Below are 19,843 nucleotides of genomic sequence, written 5' to 3'. Positions count from 1 at the left end.
TTCGAAGATCAATGGATCGAGAATGTCGCGAATTCTAAAAGTGGTGAGAACACTCGCCTCCCACCACTGTGGCCTGGGTTCGATTCCCGGACCTGGCGTCACATGTGGGTTGAGTTTGTTGTTGGTTCTCGTCCTTGCTCCGAGGGTTTTTCTCTGGGTCCTCCAGTTTTCCTCCCTCCGCAAAAAACAACATTCCAAATTCCAATTCGATCTGCAACAGTGGACAAGAAGAGCCACCCAGTGGAAGTTCCATTGCTAAATAATTTATTATTATTTATTATTTTATCAAGTTAAAGAAGCCGTTGAAGTTACGAAAAACCGCCATTCAAACTTTTAACTAATATTTTTCTAAAGCCACATACTGCTAAATCACATCTTCACAACTATCAATATGACACGCGAAGACTTTTAAATTTCTATTTCCGAAAACGTGTATTACATATATTATATAAGAATATTTAAATGGCAGAGTGAAGTTTCAATCTTCAATTCATGGGTAAGACGTCATTAAAAAACCTCTATAAAATAATCAATAAATACGTCATTATTTGATACGTTTCACACAGTATTTCAAGTCTAGTCAATTTTAAAAGTATTCCTACGTGAAAGTCACGGTAGTTATTTCATTTTCTCATTTCGTTTGCGAGAGTAATTCTTGAATCAGTCATCTTCGTTTTCATTTCCCAAAGTAGTAGTTTGTTGGCAGAAAAGGCATTTTCACAACTTGAGCATCAATCTTCTTTTTGTAAACCTCTAAATGCACTGCTGTCCCTGGTTTGGATAATTTTGTTGGTACGTAAGCCATTGCAATGTTCTGCTTCAGGCACGGTGATGGACAGCCACTTGTCACGTGACCTGAAATGCATTTTTGTTTTTCAAAAAAAAAATAGGATTATTCAAACGAGACATCAAGAATTTTGTTGTTGATTGGCTAATGATAAGTAAATAATGAAAAAATAACAATTTAATTTAAGCGCGCGACGAGCCTTATAATGTCGTGATTAAGCTTAGGATACTAGCATATGTATTACTTTATAATAATAACAATAATAATAATATAAATTATGATAATAATAATAATAAGATAACTTATGATAATAATAATAATAATAATAATAATAATAATAATAATATTCACTCAAAACAGATAAAGGGGAGATTTGATTTTCTCGACTACATCATCACCTATAACTTCATGGAGGAAGGGGCTCTAAAGAGAAGAAAACTGTAGAGAATACAGCGTGGTTAATGGAAAATATCTCCATTGACAGGACCTCAAAAGGAACTGACAATGTTTACAATTTTCTTCTTCTTTTAGTTACCCTACTCCTCCTCCATTTTATCTCTCTTCTTCCTGAAATTAAAAACCACACCCCAATGCAGTCGACGTAAATCTCCTGATGGTTTACCCATTTGGACTATCCATATGGGTAAACCATTTACCCATTGTGTTCAATGATGTGTTCAATTCATAAACTGGATTAAAACGGACGCAGTTTTGGTCATGTTACCTACCTACTTTGTTACCATCAGCATCTAAAACATTTGCCCCCGCTAAAAAAAAAAAAAAGAAGCAAAGAAAGTATACATTTGTTTTGTTCTACACTCGTAACAAGACGACTACAATTTTTTTTCCTTACTTCAAGACAGAGCTAAAAAATTTACCACTTTTGTTATTCTACTTAATCACAGGAAGCTTTCCAGCATTGCTTGACCCAGCAAGATGCGCTTTACATAAGAAACAAGAAAGAGCCTAGCTCACCATAGAGCTCTCTACGCTCTGTGGTACTGCATCAAAGCGCGGAATCCGAAAGTCTAAAGTTCGATTCTTCATGGGGACTCGGAACTTTTTCCTTATATCACGCTTGTGATAAGACAAACGACATCCCTCTTTCGTACCACTCAATGTTTAGAAACTACATTCAAATTTTTGTATGATTCCGTAAGAAAATACGCTGAATTTTCAAGCTACACGATAAAGTAACAAGTTCACCTCGCGCAGGAGGGCCTTTGGACAGAAGCCCTACTCTCTTCCTCTTCGCCTTCTCTTTGATCTGTCTGAGGATTATTTCTGCTCCTGGAAAGTCTGCTTGGGCACGCCGTCTTTTCCCTTTAATATTTTAAAGGCATGGTAATCTCATAGAACAAGAAAATGCATCACCCTCTTTCACAATATCAAGGTGTATATCTTTGTTCTGTTAGATATTATATTTGGCGTACACGCAGTCCGTGTTGTTAAAACCTAATAATGGGTATGTATATGGGCGCTTTTCAATGGGTTATTGGGAATTACCTCTCTGGAGAGGTTTAACCATAGAGAAAAAACCGCCCCCTTTTTAATGTGTTCATGAGGTAAGTTTCTAAAGAAACTGAGGTATGACACAATTACCCGGCCAGATCTTGGGCCCAGACCTCTCTTTTAAATAAAACAAACTCACCAATTGTCCACACAAGAACAGCTTCAACAGGTGTCGTGTTTTCATCAATGTCATTTCCATAGAGACAAAGCCCAGCCTCTAATCTCAGACTGTCCCTCGGTCCCAGGCCTGCTGGTTTGACATCTGCCTCTTTGCTTTCTAATAATGCATTCGTCAAATCAACAGCTCTGTCCTTGTTCACTGACAGCTGTGCATAGCAAAAAAAGAAAAATTAAACATTCAAAATTAATACTTGCATCCTTTATTTGTGATTTTTCGGCTTGTCCGTTCTACGTAAGATAGATCGAAGATACGTAAAAAAGTAACTCGTTCCAGGCACACTCCGTCACTGGAGATGAAGGAGGGACCGGGCAGGCAATAAAGGGTAGATGTGGTTGTCATGAATGGACTCACAATTAGGAGAAGAGTTACGTTACCTCAAAACCATCCTCTCCGGTGTAGCCACAACGTGTAACTCGCACGTCCTTGATTCCAAACACATCCATTACACCACCATGCATGAAAAACATGTTACTAAGATCATCTTGCACACCACTCTGAAGAACTTTGGCAGCTTGAGGTCCTGAATAACATCCATGCTTGATTAATATGAAGAATACTTACATGGACTCTCGCAAGTTGATGACAATGCCTTTTTTTTTACCGCTGCGGCAATAAGAAGTAATGTCGCAATCTGATTGGCCGATTTGTCGTTGTCGATAAGAGTACAGACAATACTGCTCGCGTCAACGTGTCACGCAATGCTCACGTACTGAAAGGATCGTTTTATTTGTCGTCGATATTGTGGTAACCACAGTGGTCAACTTGTCACGCAATGGTCACGTACTGAAAGGGTCGTTTTATTTGTCGTCGATATTGTGGTAACCACAGTGGTCAACTTGTCACGCATTGGTCACGTACTGAAAGGATCGTTTCATTTGTCGTCGATATTGTGGTAACCACAGTGGTCAACTTGTCACGCAATGGTCACGTACTGAAAGGATCGTTTTATTTGTCTTCGATATTGTGGTAACCACAGTGGTCAACTTGTCACGCAATGGTCACGTACTGAAAGGATCGTTTTATTTGTCGTCGATATTGTGGTAACCGCAGTGATCAACTTGTCACGCAATGGTCACGTACTGAAAGGATCGTTTTATTTGTCGTCGATATTGTGGTAACCACAGTGGTCAACTTGTCACGCAATGGTCACGTACTGAAAGGGTCGTTTTATTTGTCGTCGATATTGTGGTATCCACAGTGGTCAACTTGTCACGCAATGGTCACGTACTGAAAGGATCGTTTCATTTGTCGTCGATATTGTGGTAACCACAGTGGTCAACTTGTCACGCAATGGTCACGTACTGAAAGGATCGTTTTATTTGTCGTCGATATTGTGGTAACCACAGTGGTCAACTTGTCACGCAATGGTCACGTACTGAAAGGATCGTTTTATTTGTCTTCGATATTGTGGTAACCACAGTGGTCAACTTGTCACGCAATGGTCACGTACTGAAAGGATCGTTTTATTTGTCGTCGATATTGTGGTAACCACAGTGGTCAACTTGTCACGCAATGGTCACGTACTGAAAGGGTCGTTTTATTTGTCGTCGATATTGTGGTATCCACAGTGGTCAACTTGTCACGCAATGGTCACGTACTGAAAGGATCGTTTCATTTGTCGTCGATATTGTGGTAACCACAGTGGTCAACTTGTCACGCAATGGTCACGTACTGAAAGGATCGTTTTATTTGTCGTCGATATTGTGGTAACCACAGTGGTCAACTTGTCACGCAATGGTCACGTACTGAAAGGATCGTTTTATTTGTCTTCGATATTGTGGTAACCACAGTGGTCAACTTGTCACGCAATGGTCACGTACTGAAAGGATCGTTTTATTTGTCGTCGATATTGTGGTAACCGCAGTGATCAACTTGTCACGCAATGGTCACGTACTGAAAGGATCGTTTTATTTGTCGTCGATATTGTGGTAACCACAGTGGTCAAAATGTTGTGGACACGGTAAACCAATGTCTCAAAATATAAGAACCCTTCCACGCATTTTCTCCTATAATTCATTGTTAAACACTAAAACCGTTGATGGAAATGGACAACGTTTAATAGAAAAGGCCCCAAGAGTGGTAATTTGAAAACGGTTCACTATTAGGAAGCTCCATTTATTGTGTAGAAAAGTGAACTGAAACGTAGGCACTTGAAAATGATGACGAAAAATGCGTCACATACCGTCGCACATGGGCCATCTGCATTTTAAGTGTTGTAGTGCGGACAGTAGTAGCCTCCGAGCGGGCCCTAGAGCCCAGGCCCTTATCATGAGCGCTACAGGACGCGCATTTCTCCGCCCGCGGGAAGATTCGATACGCGTCGGTAAGAGGCTTGACGAGAAGCTGGCACTAATCCCATTTGCAGTGTCATACCCCTTGGAGATCTCTGACCGGGTCGCGTCGCAAGACGCCTCGTACTTTCTCGCAAGCGAAGAATCACTCGTCTCAAAGCGCCAATAATGAGAGCCTGTTCGCAGTACTATGGATAACTGAGAGAAAAACGAAAATACTAGAGTGCGTGAAATTATTTTGTATCGTTTTGTTTGAGACGAAAACGCACATCTAATAAATAGCATTAACTTGTGATGTCCACATTAATTAATTTTTAATTGCACTGATGTCTCTACCTTGTAACGCAACAAGTGCTTTGTCCTCAAGAACTTCTAGTGCAACATCCATGTCATTGCTGACTGCCTTCAGTCGGTCCTATTCAAAAGCATGGTTAGGAAGATTAATTAGTAACAACATAGAACTTCATTGTCTTTCCTGGATTGGTAATCAATTTATCAATCAAGCCAGCACCCAACTAACTAAGAACCTATGTCCGATATTCGTTGTTATTACTTCTACGGGTTTAACACGAACTAACATAACGACCAGCTCCCAGTTGGCTTGTTAGCTCAGTTGGTTGAGCACTGCACCGGTATTGCAGAGGTCATGAGTTCAAATCCCGTAAGGCCCTATTTCCACTGCTACATAAGTAGGATTCATTACTGCGAGGATCGCTTTCATACATTCTATTTCCGATGTTTTTGCACTCAAGCAAGAAACGAAGTAAAGACTTACAGGTAAACTATGTGGGACAAATACTGTGAAACAATCAAAAGATGCTTTTTAACTCTTTATCACCCAAGAGTGACTGCCATTCTATAAAGGAAATGATCACCAACTAAAGAAGCTCTTGACTGTTAAACAAATTCTCCTTGTCAGCACCTTGGGAAATGCACAGAGAACAGTATGGAGAATATATATTCTGATGTTTGGGTGTATATAGAGGTTAAAAACTTTCCTTGTTGCAACAAATCAAACAAAAAAAAGGAAAGAAAGCAAGAAAAGTACAGCCAATAAACCAACTCCTTCCTTCCTTCTTTCTTTACTAATGAGTGAGAAAAAAAAAACAATCAATCAAACAATCAAGCAAACAAACAAACAGAGAAACAAACAATCAGAATAATTGATGGATCTTTTGTTTGATGGAAAAACACCCAAATATTAGCCACTGATTTTTTTTAACCCTTCACCCCCCTCCATCAATATGTAAGTTCTCCGTATTGTTCTCTATCTATTTCCCAGGGTGCTGATAGAGAGATTGTGCTTAAAAATCAACAGCTCCTTTATTTGGTGATCATTTCCTCTATTCTAGCGACCTAAATGTATTATTCAGGGGTGATATTGTGAAGGGAAATTAGATGTAGACATCTATATTTATACAGGATAGCCCCTTCAGTGTAGTAAACACTGGTATCAAGGGGGTCCTGTTACCCACCCATCCCATACCCACCCATCCCACCCCAGGGAGGACATCCATCACACAGTAATCTTGTGTGTGGGAAATTAACGTCTCCTGCCCCGGACCCTGCAGGAGACGGGACCTCCATTTATTCGTTCCTATCCAAGAAGACTAGAATATCTAACCATTTCTTGATGTTATATTTTAAGACCCTGAGTGTTGGTCCGGCCAGGGCTCGAACCCTCGACCTCCCGCACAACAGTCCAGCGCTCTATCTATTGAGCTAGTCACTGTTAGAGGTCAAAGGGTTATGAAACAAGATGCACCTGTGTCCAGTTTCTACAAGAATGTTACACTACTTCATGTAGATCACAAGTTCCCTAGTTACCTGAAGATGCTCCAGAACTTTATCAGCACACCCTGCGTTGGATACCACATACAGATGTTCAGGTGTCTTGTTTATGATCAAGTCATCGATGATCCCACCCTCTTCTGTGGTAAACAGTGAAAGAGTCCCTGTATAATCTGTAAGTCCTGCAACATCTGCCACTACCAGGCTTTCCAAAAATTTAATTCTGTCACTTCCATGCACTTTAAATTGCAACATGTGGGACACATCGAACAGAGAGGCATGTTCACGCGTATGTAAATGTGAAGGTAGTACACCATCTTTATACTGAACTGGCATTGACCATCCACAGAAAGGGACCATCTTTCCACCAAGCTCCAAATGAAAATCATACAGTGGTGTTTTTCTCAAATTCTCCTTAAAAAAAGGTATGTAGGATAAGATAAGTGCTTCTTCAAACACAGTAAAAGTCAACAAAAGAAGTATGTGACAACCTAATATGGATGAACACATACTTCTTTCCTTGCTCTAAACTTTCCCAGTCCTCTCCACCTCTCCCTTAGTTTGTTGGCAGGGGGGGGGGGACTAACTGAAGGTAAAGTAGACAGGTGTTGCACTTTCATATAAGCCTACCCTCCTGGATTATCTGGGAGTCTCCAGAATACAGAACAAGTCTCCCAGTCTCCTGTAAGGGTCACCAAATCTCCCAGATAAAAGCAATGAACTGGCTCTCAAAGGCTTTGCTCCACTGAAGGCTAACAGTGTATTCCCAGATTTACTCAAATCAAAACTAGTTTTAGTTTTACAAACTTGTCTCGCTGTTTCTCAGTGCCATCTTTATGCAATCACATCTTGACAGAACCTAAAGAAAAACTTTGTTTTTTGGGAAGGGAGACATAATTTTGATTTGGGGGGTATCAATTGTTTTAGTTGAGGGGATGCTGCTGAGTTGATGCTGTGGCAGCATAAGGAAAAAATCTCCTGACTTTAGATCTTTACAGGTTGCCATCTCTGCACTTAGACATTTAACCTGACTCTGTCTAAGACAAAATCCATTCACTTTTGTTTGGGAAACTTGTTCACAACAAAACGTATGTAGAGGTGTAGCAAGTTGACCTCATAGAGCAACATCTAACACACTCTGACAATCTTTCAAGGTTAAACTTCCCATTGTCACCTTTCAAACCCTGGTGAAAGCATAGGGTCAATCAAGGACCAGCTTAAATTCAAATGGGAAATTTGTATTCATTCCCATAACCCCGACCAGCCGCCACTTCCTGCCATCTCCTCCTCCAGCTCTACAGAGCTGTTAACGAGGGAATTTCCCTTAAAATGTCCTTCAAATATCCAAAAAAAAAAGTAAAAATGCTTTAAAATAACCCATAAAGCATGGCTATCTTAGCTACCGCGACAGATGCACTCACCTCAGAATCTGTTGCAAACGGTCGAGAACCATTCAAAGTCTTTGTTAGCGCACTGAACATCGGAAGCAGAGTATTCCTACTACAGGCTTTACAAAGAAACCTACTGGGAAATAATCTGAAAATAGCACTCATTTTCCAAGATTTTCAATACGGTCCACCAAAATAACCTCAGATCGACGTTAAAATCATTTTTCTCCTCGCAGGGTTGTGAAATATTTTCGACCACGAGTATGTAGATATTGGTCAGCAGTCTGTCTTAGCAGCATGCGTGGGATTTAAATTTAGCGTCTATGCAATGGACGCCATGATGAAATTCACAAGATAGGAATGAGGAATCAGAAGATTGCATGAGAACAGAAGAAAAATGCTGTATTTGGAGGACTATGTGGAGTGTAAGGATTTTTAAGCTTATTTTTATGTTAATATCTTGGCTGTAACTGACAGCTGTGAGTCTTTTCACTCATAAAAACGCGTTTAAAGTCAATCAAACCTTCGATCGTTTTGAGCGTAGCTTTTATTATTTGATGTCAAAATCTTTATGAACCAAGTCGGTGGTTGGATTTTGAAAGTGGAGTGCCGTGCAAGGTGCGTGACGTAAACAAAAATCATAGCCAAATGATTATGATCATGATCGTAACACGCATTCGTTCAAATCTGTAAACAATGAACAGTCACGGACATGCGCAGTAGCTAGTCAATAGACAATATATCGTATACAGGGTTGTTAAGTGAAATCATGATTGCTTTTTAAAAAAACTTAAAACGAACAAAAAAAAAAAAGAATATCCCTATAATTGCTGTGGAAAAAGTATATTTTAGTTTTCCCTAATTCTTCTTTCAAATAATCTGTGCATCAACAGTCTCCCAATGACTGACTAAGATGTTGTAATTTTGTGAGTGATCATTTACTTTTCCAGTCTTGAAGAATTCGTCATTGTGCACCTGCACGCAAAACACTTAGTGAATATAACCTCTATAGCTCCCATGTAGGTGAAATATTTGTCTTGCATTAGGATATGGTTGCCATAGTAATAATTTAAACTTTAACTATTTATTGTTTCCACCCACAAGAAATGCACTCCAATTATCATTTCTATTATTATTGGTATCATTTTTTTAAAACAACATTATTTTAATGACATTAGATTTTGTTAGACATTTAAGAATAAACACTAGTGAGAAAAACACACAACGTTTCGATGACTCCATGTCATCATTCTCAAGTGAGAAGAGAATAAAAATGAATAGTTAATTTATACTGTACGAAGGTGGCAAACGTAAAAAGTTTAAAATATTTAAAATATTTAAATAAATAATTGCGCGTGTTGAGTTCATAAATGTAAACTATTAAATAAATAGTTTCGCGCGTATGGAATCCGATTGATTTGATTGCCGTCTTTGAACAAACAATCGGATTCCATACGCGCGAAACTATTTATTTAATAGTTTACATTTATGAACTCAACACGCGCAATTATTTATTTAAATATTTTAAATATTTTAAACTTTTTACGTTTGCCACCTTCGTACGGTATAAATTAACTATTCATTTTTATTCTCTTCTCACTTGAGAATGATGTCATGGAGTCATCGAAACGTTGTGTGTTTTTCTCACTAGTGTTTATTCTTAAAATGTCTAACATTATTTTAAAGATAGATTTTGTCTGTTTTGTTATGATCATGGGTTTAGAAAAAAGTCTGAGTTCTTTTGGATGAATCAAAGCTCAGACCCTATAGATTTTGTGCTGCATACATCAGAGCATGAAATGTGGAGGTCTGAGGTTAGAATCCTTATAGGGCTCCTAGATTTTTCCTTTAACCATGATAATGACCAACAATTAAAATCTCTCTTTTTTCTGCCGCCATGCTCAAAATTTACCTCCGTCTTATTCTGGTTCTTGGCATACTGTTATGCTATTATGAGTATGAGTTTATGCTTGTGCACTGTAAATGATCTTGTGATCATTGCCATGATGTGCTGTTACTGTCTTTTCATGAACATGAAGTGTTTGTTAATATTTGAAGTGATTGAGCAGCTGCCAGTTGAGCTGCGAGACAGATTTACAGACATGAGGGAGATGGATCTACAAGTTCAGAGTAAGTCATGGCTTGAGAAGCACTGTTACATTACCAAACTATGTGATATTAACTTTATCACATTATGTTTTTATGTATGCTTTTACTCTTTCACTCTGAAGATCTCTTCAGTAATTCTCTGAAATAAAGTAATAAAATAGTTCAGAGAATTTGTTATTTGATCAAGTACTGTAAAAGCCTGTGGATAAACTGCACTTTTTTTCCAAAAATCGTTGCTAGAAATTGGGGGTGAGGCTTATCTGCGGGAACATTTGGAAAAGGTGTCGTGAATGTCGATTTTCATGTTCAATCTAATGCTTGGTTACTAAGCTTCGAATGTTCTGCTCATGTTCTTGTTGTAATGCAAAAATCTATGGAAAAACTGTGTTGAATGAAGAAATTCCTAATAATAATAATAATAATTAAATATTTATATTGTGCAAATTAACATGTGGATATGATCAAATGCACATTACAACACTTTTTGGGGGACTTTGGCTGGACTGCATCAGCAGTTAACAAACAATCGATGGAAACTTATTTGCAGGTGCCCCCTCCCCCAATTCCCAGTAAACAGGCCAGACCATATCACAGTAATCTCGTGAGTCGGTTCTTTAACATCCCCTGCCTAACCAAATTAACTAATAATAGATGCAGGAGATGGGACCCATGGTTTATTCGTCCTTATCTGAGAAGACTAGAATGTCTATCCATTTCTTCATATTATAGAAAGGTAGCGCATTCTCCTCAGTTATTTTAAGACCTTGAGTGTTGGTCTGGCAGGGACTCCAACCATCGACCTCGACCTCCCACACAACAGTCCAGTGCTCTAACCAATTGAGCTAACTGGGAGGTGGTTAATTCCTGTCAACAAATACCATAAAAAGACCAATTATATGTCAAAGTTGGTAGAAATGATGTTCGTTATATTGAAGTGCTAAAGTTGGGGATAAGACTTTGAAGTATTTTCCGTCGTAATGTTAATGACGAGTTTATGTTCGATAAAGAGTGGATGGAGAAGACTTCTCAAGACTTTACTTTGGATTTCTTTTGATTTCTATCAAAAAAAACTTTTTATCCAAAATTTGAGTTGCTAAATTCGGGGTGCGGCTTATCTGCAGGTGTGGCTTATCCGCGAGCTTTTACGGTAGTGATCCCCTGATTTTTTCTTTTTCTCTTTTATCCTCATCACTTGCCTCCTTGATATTGTATTGATATTGTGAGCCAGGGTAAATTCTGTCTTGGTAACTGATGGGACCTTAAGGTTTAATTGCTTCACTTGCTAAATGCTCCACAAGGTTCTTTTGGGAATTTTCATTGAGTGTAAAAAAGGATCCATGATCTTATTGGTCTTAACTTTTTTCTTTTCTCTGTGATTGGTTCAGGAAAAAAAACATACCATCCTTCCAACCAATCAGATGCTTTACCTAAAACAGTCACAATGTCCTACCTTGGATTTTTTCTGAGCTTTAAGTGCTTTACTTGTTTTAATTTTTTGCTCCCTTATGATATTAACCTTCATTCTGACTTACTGGGAATGTGAATTACGTTGGTTTTTGTTTGACAAAACTTAATCAGAGTGTGCCCTAACTAAACTAGTCTAGTATATTGCTTAATTTGACTTCACTGATTTGGCTTAAACTAACTGCACAAACTTCACGTGCACAATTGAGCAGTCACCTGCATTGTAATGGAGTGATTTTTAACATATTTTTCTTATTACAGACAGAATAGATGACTTGGACATCAGAGTGAAGCAGTTTTTCATGAACTGCCGTAAGGCAAAGCCAGAGTGGAAAGAACAACAGTACAAACAAATCAGAGATGTAAGTTACAATCATTGATAATGAATTATTCAGAGTCAAAACTTTCAAATTTTTTCCAACTCAGAACAGTTTAGTTCTTTATTTTGCTTTTCAATGACATGCAAAGTATGGACCTGGAGATACACTGCTGAAAATGCATTGAATGCTGCTGTTGGCCATGCTGTTGGCTTGCAAAAGAAACCCAGGCTACATTCTCTAGTGAGGAGTTGATTTTTCCAAGTTTTGATTCCAGGGTTTTAATCACTAATTAAATAATGCTTAAGGTCAGCTAGAGATGACATCACAAGTTCATCTCTGATCCTTAGAATTTCTATGTCATAGAAAAGTGCAGTAAAATAGTGATTTCTCCCCTTCTTGACGTGTTTTTTTGGGAGTGTTTTTTGTTTATCTTATCTTTGTTTATTTATTTATTTTTTTAAGGAGTATCTGAAAGCTGTTGAGGATGCTGATGAAAAAGTTAGCATAGCAACACAGACATATGATTTGGTAACAGTTTTAAATTATTAATTTGTATTTACAATTAATATTAATAATTAATGGTATTAATAATTAATGATACTGTAAATAATAATTTTTTTAATAATATTATATTATTATTTCATTGATTAATAATTACCAATTATGATAATTATGATACTATTATGATGTTTATTCAAACCTTTTGCAGAGAACTGAATTACAGTTTTTTTACAATGAGATGTTGTTAAGGTTGAGAACAGATGTCGGCATTTTCTCAGGCGCCTCTGGCAGCTGCTTCAGTCCATATAGATCTCACCTTCCCACCCATCTCACCCCAGGGGAGGACATCCATCACACAGTAATCTCGTGTGTGGGAAATTAACATCTCCTACCCCAACCCTGCAGGAGACGGGACCTCCATTTATTCGTCCCTATCCGAGAAGACTAGAATATCTAACCATTTCTTGATGTTATAGAAAGGTAGCAACTTCTTCTCAATTATTTCAAGACCTTGAGTGTTGGTCCGGCCAGGGCTCGAACCCTCGACCTCCCGCACAACAGTCCAGTGCACTATCCATTGGGCTAACTGGGCCATTGGGCTAACTGGGCCATTGGGCTAACTGTGCAATGACAACAATTCAATTGTTGTCATTGCACAGTTGCAGTTGTTGTTGTTACCATGGTTGCCTAGAAAGGGCACAGATTTTACAGAACATGTACATTGTCTTTATCAATTGCATGCATACAGTACTATGTGTACAAAGGCATAAAGTTTAACCTCTGGCTTTATTTTAATTATGTTCTCTAAGGTGGACAGACACTTAAGAAAATTAGACCAAGAGCTGTCCAAGTTCAAATTGGAATTAGAAGCAGATAATGCTGGTATTACAGAGATACTGGAGCAAAGTAAGTGAACTTCAGTCCAGTGTAATAGAACACAAATTCATCATTTTGAAACAGTTGAGGTTTCCAGTGTCTGCAAGGAAAAAAAGCTGTATCCCACCATATACCTTAATTTATGGATACACTTTTTATTCCATAGGATCTCTGAGACTTGACGAACCTCTCAATCCACCTTCACCTGCAAGGAATAACCACATACATGGATCACTGCAATTAGCTGGGCACAGTAAGTTGTACTAAATGGTGCAAACCCAAGGGCTTGAGTATGGTCCTGAGGCCGTGCTCAAGAACAAGGGCACAGTTTTTACCTAAATGCTCTGACCTCGACTAGAAATTTTTTTTTGTCTGGTCTGCTTTGTTACCACTTTGCGGCAAATGGAGTGGAAAATATTCCAGACTGTGGTCTGTATTGCACACGATTAACCAATGAGATTTGTAGATATAAGATTCTGGCCAGCTGAGATGCCTTAGAAAAAAAGGAAATAATTTTACTACCCTTACTGGAGAGGAATGGAATAAAATGGAATTTATCAGCCAGGAATTTATACACCAGTGTCCTATATCAGAAGAGGGGAATTACATGATCTTATTAATAATTTTCCTCACTATCTGCTATACAATTCTTGTGATGTTACTTTGGAGAATTTTGAATTGGATCAACTAATAATCTCCTTGTTGATATTTTCCTTTATTCTCATCACTTGTCTGCTTGATATTGTATTGATATTGTTGGGAGAAACTCTGTCTTGGTCACTCAAGAGGGTTAATTTAGGATTAGCATCAGCTATACATGTTGATTCTCAGTCTTAAAATCCTTCTTGTCCCTTTCCATTACAGAAAGGAAAGCTCCTGACAGTCTCTCTAATGATTTGGTCAACGGAGATCACTTATCAATCCCAGGGATGCATGATTATGCATATAGCTCCCTTGGAGCCTACAACCAGATGTCACCATCACCAAAATCAGTTGCACCCCAGTCTCCTTCGTCTACTCCAAGATCTTACACATTAGGTGAGCAAACCAAGCTTGCAGCAGTGCTTGGTCCTTTTCACCGCTTAGATCTAGATATCAATTCTTTATACACTAGACTTCTCTTACAATTTTGACACGGACAATTTGTTGTAAAATCAAGTGGTGTCCTTGCTTCGGTAGAATTCTTAGTCCGCCTTTCTGCTGAAAAATATATTGATTTGGACATTCCATTTTTGTCACTCCTGGAAATGAAGGCATTAAACAAAGTTTATTTGAAAAACTTGAATACACACGGGTCTGGACAGTAGTACATCACAAATGACGTCAAAACGTTGTAATACACTTTTAGAGAGATTTAGCACCGCTTTTACGTGAAACGGCAAACGTCAGCTTGCCCTTTCACACTTCACGCAAAATAGCGCGAACCTTGCTGTTTTAGCTTCGCGTGAGCTCACGTCACGGTGGATTAGAAAAGCGCCTTTATATCACTCACAAGAAATAGTTTAGGTACCCTTTTTCCGGCAATCAACTTCTACTGTGAGAGAAAAATTCAAGAAAATCTTACGTACACGGCAAACGCTAAACAGGTTACTTTCACGTAGAAACGACAAAGCGCGACCGGCAAACATGAAAACATAGCGGGAATCCAAGGCCACTTGGTGACTTATGCCGTTCACGTTGACTTTTTTTGTTTTTACCATATTTGGGTGCGTTTAAAGAGTTAATAAATGCAAGGAAACATCATGGAAGCACACTGCATTTATTTATTGATGTATTTGTTTCTTCCCTTTTTTCAGGTTCAGTCGGAGCGGGATCAGCTGCAGTTGCAGTTGCTGCAGCGCAAGCAGTAACGACAACCCTTCAGATGCAGCCTGTGAGGAGAGGCAGTGGAGCCTTGAAACCTCCGTATGCCGCAGCCTTAGGTGAGTGTACTGATTTCTTAGGTCTACTATTTCCAGATCAAGCATCTTTGCCATTTCTTCAAAATTCCACGTTGTCACGAAGAAACTAACCTGCAAAGCAGCCGTGATTTTGGCGAGCGAGCACCCAGTATTTTCGTAGCCAAAATTATGGCCGTCGTCGTTGATTTTTAGTGGAAGCGGAAGGCTGGGGAGAGAAAGAAATTTGTACCAAGGGGGTGAGCAACAGTAAAAAAAATAAGGAGGGGGGGAGGGTGGGGCAGTGAATATTGTTTTCGCCCCTTCCCACCCCCTACCCCTACCGTCACTTTAAATCTAAACTAGACATGGCCAGTTGAATAAACGATCGAGTGCTTCTTTGAAATCGCTCTAATAAGATGCTTGCACTGTAGGCTACGAAGAAACTGACATGAATTTTTAGAAAAGAAATCGAATTTGTTAATGTGTAATGAAAATATTTCAAGGAGCTCATTGGCTTCGGAACTCGATGCTTGTTGAATTGTTGCTTTCTATCCTTGAAATAAAACTGTAGATATTTCTTGCCAATTTTTTTTGAAAGGTCATTAATTTTCCTTTTTCAGGCAGTTCTTTGAGCTCTTTGTCCACCCCACCAAGTGGTTTGAATGGTCTCCCTGCCAGTAGTTCCCTGGGGATGCCGTTTGACTCGGCATCCTCCAATGTAAACTCTGTCAGTATTCCTGTTACTCCAAGTGACGTACATGCATCAATCAGTGTGGCGCCAACATCGACGAAACAAAAGAAAAAGTAAGTATTTAGGGTCCAGTTGGGACCTGTTTCTTGAAGGTCACGATAACATATTGGGCCCGCAAGGCTGTTCCGTTTTCATTCAAGATGAGGATTTAACTGAAACGTTTTGAAAATTATCCAGTAAAACTGTCAGCTAAAGAAACAAAGTCTGTTCAGGGAGCCAGAACCTGCGTTTCTCTTCTTTAAATTTTGATTCTAAAATATAGCTTCGGGCCCGTTAATTTACTGGGACTTTCTAGAAACGGGCTTCAGAACTCTAAAGTTTGAATTGAATTGTATGTGGTGTGGTGTTAGGATTGTTTGCGTTGCTTTTAGGTCGCGTAAGGTTTTGTTTTCAGCTCCTGTGAGCACTATTTTGAATTGTACTTTTTTTCACAGATTCTTCCTTTTTCTTACGGTTGTCAGCATCTGGGCACGAATAAACGCGTACAGCTTCTCTTTGGCCTTCGAGAGAAACAAGATACTTTGTATATCTCATGAGAAGTACGAATTGCTTGAAGAACGAAGGCTTACCAAACAAACGAAAAAATCATTGTTACCTAACATCCAGATTTCAAAACTTACTGGTCAATTTAGATAAATAAGTGATCATTTCCTTTTTTTTCACGACCTTAACTTTTGATTCAAGAGTGATACTGTATGAAAAAACTAGAAGCCAGTCGCTCCTAAGGGTCGAAGGGTTCATTCCGCGTAAATCGGGGTAAGCTCGGGTTCTTTGGGTCACTAGAATCAATAGAAGATGTAAGCATTACCCTTAGATGACCGTTGACGCGGTGACTTTGATTTTCTCTTTTGTCGTTCACAGAAGTAAAAATTCCACACAAGTCACAGCAGTGGCCTCGGCGCAGGTCGCTGAACAAGAGGCAGCCGTAGCAGCCGCCGCTGTACCGGACTGGGTGTACGACCCCAATGAACCACGGTATTGCCTCTGTAATCAGGTGGGTGAAAAGTTTTTAGAGTAGTTTTCACATGGGTGTCGGACGCAAACCGGAATTTCTTCGGTTTTGGATTACCTCGCTCTGTGATTGGTCCAGAAAACTTGTTTCACTTTCTCAACCAATCAGATTCAAACGAAGGGAAATCGCCGCCACGTGACCACTCGCTTTTTCCCCCGCTTCAGGCAATTTGCTTGTTCGTACATTGACTTTTCATTGGTTCCCTATGATCTTTTATTTCTTGTGATTGGATGTTGCAATTCCTTTAATTTTGGAAAAAAATTTTGTTTTACATCTTTCTTATTTATGTTTACTTATAGGTCTCATATGGCGAAATGGTGGGATGTGATAACCCTGATGTGAGTTTTTGTTTTAACGTCGTTAAACATGTTAATTACCAATATCTGGTAATTAGAAACATTTTGTTCCTTTCGAATCGCCCTCTTTACTCCTTGTAAGCTTACCAGTTTTCTCGTACCCGTGGAAGTTTCGCACTCATTCGATTGGTAACCTACTAGGATCATAACCGCCTCCCGGTTAGCTCAATGGATAGAGCGCTGGACTGTAGTGCGGGAGGTCGAGGGTTCGAGCCCCGGCCGGACCAACACTCAAGGTCTTAAAATAATTGAGAAGAATTTGCTACCTTTCTATAACATCAAGAAATGGTTAGATATTCTAGTCTTCTCGGATAGGGACGAATAAATGGAGGTCCCGTCTCCTGCAGGGTTAGGGGTAGAAATGGTTAGATATTCTAGTCTTCTCGGACAGGGACAAACAAATGGAGGTCCCGTCTCCTACAGGGTTAGGGGTAGAAATGGTTAGATATTCTAGTCTTCTCGGACAGGGACAAACAAATGGAGGTCCCGTCTCCTACAGGGTTAGGGGTAGGAATGGTTAGATATTCTAGTCTTCTCGGACAGGGACAAACAAATGGAGGTCCCGTCTCCTACAGGGTTAGGGGTAGGAATGGTTAGATATTCTAGTCTTCTCGGACAGGGACAAACAAATGGAGGTCCCGTCTCCTACAGGGTTAGGGGTAGAAATGGTTAGATATTCTAGTCTTCTCGGACAGGGACAAACAAATGGAGGTCCCGTCTCCTACAGGGTTAGGGGTAGAAATGGTTAGATATTCTAGTCTTCTCGGACAGGGACAAACAAATGGAGGTCCCGTCTCCTACAGGGTTAGGGGTAGGAATGGTTAGATATTCTAGTCTTCTCGGACAGGGACAAACAAATGGAGGTCCCGTCTCCTACAGGGTTAGGGGTAGGAATGGTTAGATATTCTAGTCTTCTCGGACAGGGACGAATAAATGGAGGTCCCGTCTCCTGCAGGGTTGGGGCAGGAGACGTTAAGTTCCCACACACGAGATTACTGTGTGATGGATGTCCTCCCGTGGGGTGGGATGGGTGGGTTAGGACAGCAGGTCCACATCAGCTATTACAGCTGCCAAATTAATCAACCTGCTAAAACAAATAAAAAAAAATAAATAAATGAACTTCAACTTCGTATTCAGTCAGTTTAGTTGTTTAGGGTAACTATTTCAAACTGTCAATACGAAGTTTTCTTTCAAGAGTTGTAAACAATCATAAGCCGAAAAGTCTTGGTGCTTGAAAACCATACAACATTTTTGTCAAAGCGCACAGTAAAACGGTAAATTATCACGAAACCTGTAATAGGTGGTTTCCAACCGATCTCTAGAAACACAGGTAACAACGGTGAAAGCATAGTTAGGAACAAATGCTGGTGGACGAACAAACGAAGCTAATGAGATATCTATTGTTTACGTCCACCAACATGGCGGCCATGACGTAACGTGCAAACCACCTATAAGGGAAGATTTACGTACGAAAAGTCTTAGGTTTTCGTTTTCCTTACTTTTGCTTTTTTGACAATTTTCTGGAACTCTTTAATATTTATTGGCATAATTTGCGTGACAGCGGTTGTTTCTCATGTTTCTTTTTGTATTTTGCGCTGGAGATCGGCGCGCGGCCGACCCAAAATTTATCTCCTCGCGCATACCCTACATTTGACCGCCTTGTTTACGAAATACCAGGTCTGGGACGGGGTTACCAAGAGAACTTCGTTCGGTGAGATCTTCAGGGTTTTGCTTAGGGTTAGAATGTTGGGACGGATACGAATCGACTAACGGGTCGGGTACGAACCTGCACAGACTAGATACGAATCGTCTAAATTTGGGTACGAATCAACTTGGAACAAAAGAACTGGCTAAACCTCGCAAGCTTACTACATCAGCGGTTGAAGCAACTCCTAATTGTGCGGTCTGTTCACGTTTCAGTGTGCCATCGAATGGTTTCATTACGGATGTGTTGGATTAACAGACGCTCCCAAAGGAAAATGGTTTTGTCCTCAATGTCAAAATCAAATGAAACAACAGAAAAGAGGAGGTAGACACAAATGATATACATACAGTAATGCAATTATGGAAAAGCCAGCGGCGATAGATGTAACGTGGACCAACGTGACATTGAGCGAATGGTGTTGCGTTACTATTGTGTCGCAATGTGTTATGTGACGAAGCCATTGGCGTTTAGGCAACATGTTAGGGGCTGCTTACAATGCCAAACAGAAAAACTCACATTAAGGGAAGAAAATGAAGATAAATGAAAAATTTTTAGTCCGAAGAATACTTCCAGTTCCTGTAAGACTAGCGAATTTGTTATTGAAAAGTGGAAGGACTGGTTTGCGATCTACAAGCGATACAGTCAGAGGTTAAAAGCAAAAAAAGGATGTAAATTTGTCTAATAGCATACTCAATGTAAGTTGTACAAAACGTTTATTTGCATGCATTCTGGCCAAATAGTTCTGAATCCATGTCTTCATACAAAGACGAGAATAAAAGAATGAAAAGGATTTTTAGCTGAGGTACTTATGATCATTCCTCCCAACAACTCTTTTTTAACTTTTGCGTGAAAGCTATTAGCGGGGGGGGGTGGGGGTGGGGGTGGGGTGTGGAGAGGGGTAGGGGGAGACGTTTAAAAC

General features: G+C 39.5%; 2 protein-coding genes across 2 annotated transcripts; one reads left to right on the top strand and one right to left on the bottom strand.

The window, feature by feature from the left end:
* Nucleotides 1-247: 247 nt before the first annotated feature.
* LOC111341159 (aminomethyltransferase, mitochondrial) lies at nt 248-8,220 on the bottom strand. The gene is made up of 8 exons (XM_088761015.1): nt 7,984-8,220; nt 6,599-6,976; nt 5,108-5,186; nt 2,855-3,000; nt 2,439-2,625; nt 1,994-2,110; nt 1,516-1,554; nt 248-855 (listed from the first exon to the last, which is right to left on the bottom strand). The coding sequence occupies exons 1-8, from the start codon at nt 8,113-8,115 to the stop codon at nt 677-679; spliced, it is 1,257 nt and encodes a 418-aa protein (XP_088617141.1). The 5' UTR covers nt 8,116-8,220; the 3' UTR covers nt 248-676.
* A 2-nt stretch (nt 8,221-8,222) lies between these two features.
* On the top strand, nt 8,223-19,714 carry LOC111341158 (inhibitor of growth protein 3). The gene is made up of 12 exons (XM_022948111.2): nt 8,223-8,375; nt 10,009-10,080; nt 11,785-11,885; nt 12,306-12,371; nt 13,154-13,250; nt 13,387-13,473; nt 14,085-14,258; nt 15,017-15,142; nt 15,721-15,904; nt 16,713-16,845; nt 17,163-17,201; nt 19,140-19,714. Exons 1-12 carry the CDS (start codon nt 8,348-8,350, stop codon nt 19,260-19,262), a joined length of 1,230 nt encoding a protein of 409 aa, XP_022803846.2. The 5' UTR covers nt 8,223-8,347; the 3' UTR covers nt 19,263-19,714.
* The last annotated feature ends 129 nt before the right edge of the window (nt 19,715-19,843 follow it).

The sequence above is a fragment of the Stylophora pistillata genome, chromosome 5 (assembly GCF_964205215.1).
Source record: "Stylophora pistillata chromosome 5, jaStyPist1.2, whole genome shotgun sequence".
Classification (NCBI taxonomy): Eukaryota; Metazoa; Cnidaria; class Anthozoa; order Scleractinia; family Pocilloporidae; genus Stylophora; species Stylophora pistillata.
The sequence above is the reverse complement of the archived record's forward strand: the minus strand, read 5'-3'. Positions and strand labels throughout refer to the sequence as shown.

What these genes read in the sequence shown, in the direction of transcription:
- LOC111341159 (XM_088761015.1), bottom strand. Translation starts at nt 8,115, where the DNA reads ATGAGTGCTATTTTCAGATTATTTCCCAGTAGGTTTCTTTGTAAAGCC. An exon ending in CGTTTGCAACAGATTCTGAG is followed by an intron (nt 6,977 to 7,983) that starts GTGAGTGCATCT and finishes CCTTTTTTTAAG; the next exon opens with GAGAATTTGAGAAAAACACC. An exon ending in CAAAGGCCCTCCTGCGCGAG is followed by an intron (nt 1,555 to 1,993) that starts GTGAACTTGTTA and finishes TTTTTTTTTTAG; the next exon opens with CGGGGGCAAATGTTTTAGAT.
- LOC111341158 (XM_022948111.2), top strand. Translation starts at nt 8,348, where the DNA reads ATGCTGTATTTGGAGGACTATGTGGAGT. An exon ending in CAACACAGACATATGATTTG is followed by an intron (nt 12,372 to 13,153) that starts GTAACAGTTTTA and finishes ATGTTCTCTAAG; the next exon opens with GTGGACAGACACTTAAGAAA. An exon ending in ACTGCAATTAGCTGGGCACA is followed by an intron (nt 13,474 to 14,084) that starts GTAAGTTGTACT and finishes TTTCCATTACAG; the next exon opens with AAAGGAAAGCTCCTGACAGT.